Source organism: Trachymyrmex septentrionalis, unplaced genomic scaffold (genome assembly GCF_001594115.1).
Source record: "Trachymyrmex septentrionalis isolate Tsep2-gDNA-1 unplaced genomic scaffold, Tsep1.0 scaffold51, whole genome shotgun sequence".
In the NCBI taxonomy this organism is placed as follows: domain Eukaryota; kingdom Metazoa; phylum Arthropoda; class Insecta; order Hymenoptera; family Formicidae; genus Trachymyrmex; species Trachymyrmex septentrionalis.
Genome location: NW_017305683.1, coordinates 3413322 through 3417742, shown reverse-complemented (window position 1 = coordinate 3417742; position 4421 = coordinate 3413322). Strand labels below are relative to the sequence as shown.

The window sequence follows — 4421 nt, the reverse complement described above, 5'->3', positions numbered from 1 at the left end:
AAAAAAGATCATAAAATCTAACTTAGATAAATAAAATTCTCCACAAAATGTCTTACATCCCATCGCCCATGTGGGGGATAAAGCGTTCGTTCGAAAGAGAGATTGCACAGGCTCCTGAACTTTCAGTCTCATCTGTAGATTCTTATTAGTCTTTACATCCTTTGGTGGTGACTTCACAGTTGAGTCTAATAACAATCAGAAGTAATATTAACTTACTGCCTATGTACATTATATGTTATTGTACCAATAACAGAGCGTACAATCCAATCTAGATTGGTATAAACCTGTTTAGGCCAAAAACGTTATTAAATATTTGTTATATTCTAGAGTTTTTAATCAAACTGTTTTACAATCAGCAATTTCTGTACTTACCCACGGTATCTATACCATTAATGTTGATATGCTCCAGACGCTTGCTCTTCAGTACACGGTCGACGATCTCATAGTATTGTTCCACGCAATCATGAGTGCCTGCCCGCTTGGCCTCACGATAGCACACCAGGACTTGCTTCATACGTGACCGGCATTGCTTACCCGCGACATTATAGCCCTTCTTCTTCATGTAGCGGGCTACGCTCTCCCAAATCACCTGTGGCCGGGGAGCATATTCGAGCTGCTTCTGCACCTGCCGGTCGGACCACACCGAGACGAGTAGCGCGGTGCTCTCGGGCGTCCACTTGTACTTGGCATTATCCCCGCTCGTCTCCGACATTGCTCACAGCCGGATGTTGATCTGTACTGCAATGAGATTAATTGGAGCTATGTTCAAGTTTCCACCCTTGAGTGCTACTCAGGTAGCATTTTATTCTTGTTATTTACTGAAACTTACTGTTAAACAACGTTATAAGGTAATACCTGAGGAGCATTCGGATTTTAAACGCGCTCCAAAGAGCTCTCGTGAAAAGACCTAATTTCCCTTCCCTTTGTTTGTTCAAGGATATTGCGTTGTCACTTGAACTTACCTCGTGCCACGACGATCCTCGTGGAAATCAACAGGTGGCCCGCCTACACCGATAGTCGTCGCGGTCTTGGTATGGTCCTGGAGTCCTGGATTCGCGGGTTCACTGGGTTCGCCTCGGACGGTTGCCCAACCAAATCAAGACGGATACACAATTGCACCGCCCGTACGGAGTACAGTTGCGACAAGACTCAGTAACCGACAGAGATTCAAATTTTAAAGGGACTGCAACCAATACGCGGGGGCTGCGTATGGTGGGAGGAGATGCAACGCGACCAGAAGCAGCCAGGAGCGGATTTATTCGCGCGGAGTCGCGGGCTCGATGATGTCGAGGCTTTTCTACGAGATCAAACAAGGCTGAAATTTTACATGACTCTTCCGATTCTCGTGACTCTGCTTTATTCTCGAAATATCAAGATGATGCGCCATGTGTCACAACGTGAGTCTAGAATGGATAATGCAAATTTTATATCTGTTGTGCGGTTTTATAAAAAAATTGAAAGAATGGTCTGAATCGTTTTACTGCATTTATAAATCACGGTTATTAGTCTGCTATAAGTGATCTTTTCATTTTTTAGGAATCAAATCATTATCACTTCACGTAATTCAACAAATTTCACAGCTTGGAAATCATCTGACGTAATTAGCACAGTATCTAAATTATTTATTTTTCGGGAATAAAATACAATTAAAGTCGGTATAAATTAAGTTCCAAAAAGGGATTCTTTAATAATTTAAATTAAACTCCAGAAAGGGAGGAGAGAGAGAGAGAGAGAGAGAGAGAGAGAGAGACACAAAGAGAAAAGAAAAGAAGCAATTTCGTATTTTGAACAAGATGAAAATTACAAAAGTGAACGAATTTGTTAGAATATTTATAATTTTATTTATCAACACTGCAACCTTATAAATATGTTCACTTTTGAAATTTTCACTTCCAAAATACAGAATACGACTCCAAAGTTACATTTATGCAACAGGGGCCGTGACAAAAATAAATCCGGCACTGCGCGGTGGAGTAGTTTCGGATGCCGAATGGAGTTCATGAACGCGGAGTGAGAGTGAGTGAAAGCAGCGGCGAGTGAGACATACATACATACGTCACGTATGAAGTGAATCTATACGCACGATACGCACGCGTGTATCGTGTTCGTCGTTTTCTCCGCGCTTGACTGGAATGTTGGAACGCGATTGTAATGACGCGGTGTAACAGGTGGTGCGACAGGTGCTACTACGTTACACGCCTCACAGATCCGACCCCAACGACCAAAAGCGAAGCCCCTACAATGGATCCCCTCTTTAATAAGATTGAATCATTCAATCTCTATATTTTTAATTTGGAGCAATACTTGGATCCCAAACTTCAATTAATTTTGTACTAATATATTTTTAATAATATGGAATTAAATAGAAAAATATAAATATTAAATATAATAGAATTATTAATTTTAACATTTTTTTTTAAATAGAAGGAATAATTATTTTTTATTTTTTAACAAGAATGTATATTTTTCATGCAAGAAAAGATTAGATCAGAAACGATGAATTATACGTATATCTACAAATTTTGCTTTTTAATTGAATTAATTACCAATTAAGTTAATTAAGGTTACTATATTAATTTTTATTTTTATGAACTTTTCTCCATATATATAATAACATTATTATTAATGTAAAAATGTAATTAAAAAAATATGTACATGTTGAAAAATATTTCTTCGGAAGAGTATGAGACAAATCTTCATATTTTACATTATACACTATTACTGGTAATATTCAACAGAAAAAGCAGTTTTGCAACTATTGTAAGATTAATATAGTTAATTATTTACATTTAAATTCAGTGAAAAACTAAAGCAAAAATAAATTGTATAAAAGAATGTTACAACAATTGTAAGCTGAACCAATTAGAGTTCTTCATCTATTTTCTTTCCATAAAATAAAATAGGACTGATTGATTGATTTTCTTATGCTTTATATGTGTTATACGTTATGCAAAGGTACTCCTTTTTCTTAGGCATTAATATATATTATGCATTACATAAGACTCTGTACTTTTATCATTAAGTTTTAGTACTCACTATGAATATTAAAAATCTATAGTATACGTAACGTGAAATATAGATTTTCAGTACTTGCAGTGAACAACAGAGCGCATCTTCGGAGAATCAATTCTGTATCTTGAAATGAGGTGAAAATGACAAAAATGAACATATTTCGAGGAAGTAACTATTCAAAAAATAGATTGTACAATTGGACTTAAGATTTCAAGACTTCATCAGAATTTACCAGACTTCGCCAAACTTTGCCGGACTTCATCAGAATTCATTTTCATTATACTTCGAGGAATTCATGATTTCATCGGATTTCGTCGGACTTTACCAGACTTAGGCCGGTATTCATAATTGATTCTTTTCTTTAATGATATATCAACACACAAAACAGCCGCATAAACATATGCTTAAAGAAAATTATCCAATCGCATTTATCTTATATACATACAGGCGCATGCATAAAGACGCATGTAAAATGTTATTAAATAATTTTTGTTATGCATATGTTTATGTAAGTTGTGTGAATATAAGCACGGAGCACAGACTTTTACATAACGCATAACATGTTATGCATAAAAAAATGTACCAATCAAAGTTCTCCGTTTCCTTTCTTTCCATAAAATAAAAAAACTCTGATTAGTTCAATTTCTTATCATGTATTATACGTTATGCAAGAGTCTGTGCTCCCTGCTTATGGGCCTTTTACAATAAGCCGTTTATCATAAGTCAGTAGTCAGAAGCTAAAAATTGACTAATCACAGTCGTCAATTTTGATGGCCATTCTACAATAAGCCATTAGTCATAAATCAGAAGTTAGAAGCTGGAAATTGACCAATCACAGTCGTCAATTTCCAACTTCTAACTTCTAATTTATAACTAATGACTTATTGTAGAATGGCCATTATGGCCGTAGCATAAACTCTTGCATAACGCATAATGCATAGTGCATAAGCGAATCAACTAATGGCCTAGTTTTCACTGAGGGTTTAAACCGGAATGTAAAAACCAACGAACTACAGTCGAGTATTCCTCTGTTACAGTCGAACGACAGGAAAATGCTCGATTGTAGTTGGTTGATTCTTACATTCTGATCCTCGGTGGAAACTAGGCCAATCAGAATCTTTCCATTCCTCTCAGTCCATAGAAAAGAAAAATTTCGATTGGTTGATTCTTTTATGCACATTATTCTTTTGTGCATTATGCGTTATGCAAAAATCTATGTTGCGGCTATTACATAACGCATAAAACATGAGGCATAAAAAAATCAACCAATGAAAGTCCTTTATTTCACCGAAAGAAAAGAAATAAAGCACTATGATTGGTTTATTTTCTTATGCCTTATGTGTTATGCAAGAATCTGTGTTCCCCGCTTTTCTCTGAGTGTTTGATGACACAAATTGACACAAGTCGAT

General features: G+C 36.1%; 1 protein-coding gene across 3 annotated transcripts in view; it reads right to left on the bottom strand.

Moving 5' to 3' along the window:
* Positions 1-1379, bottom strand: part of LOC108751734 — a 4650-nt gene extending 3271 nt beyond the window's left edge. Inside the window, exons 1-3 of one of the 3 annotated variants that reach the window (XM_018492095.1) lie at positions 963-1379; positions 373-738; positions 57-185 (exon numbers count right to left, since the gene is read on the bottom strand). In XM_018492095.1, the coding sequence (XP_018347597.1) occupies positions 57-185; positions 373-712 (469 nt within the window). In that variant the 5' untranslated portion in view covers positions 713-738; positions 963-1379. The remainder of the gene's footprint in view (positions 1-56; positions 186-372; positions 739-962) is intronic. The other 2 variants (XM_018492096.1, XM_018492097.1) reach the window with 2 other exon arrangements.
* Positions 1380-4421: the final 3042 nt, after the last annotated feature.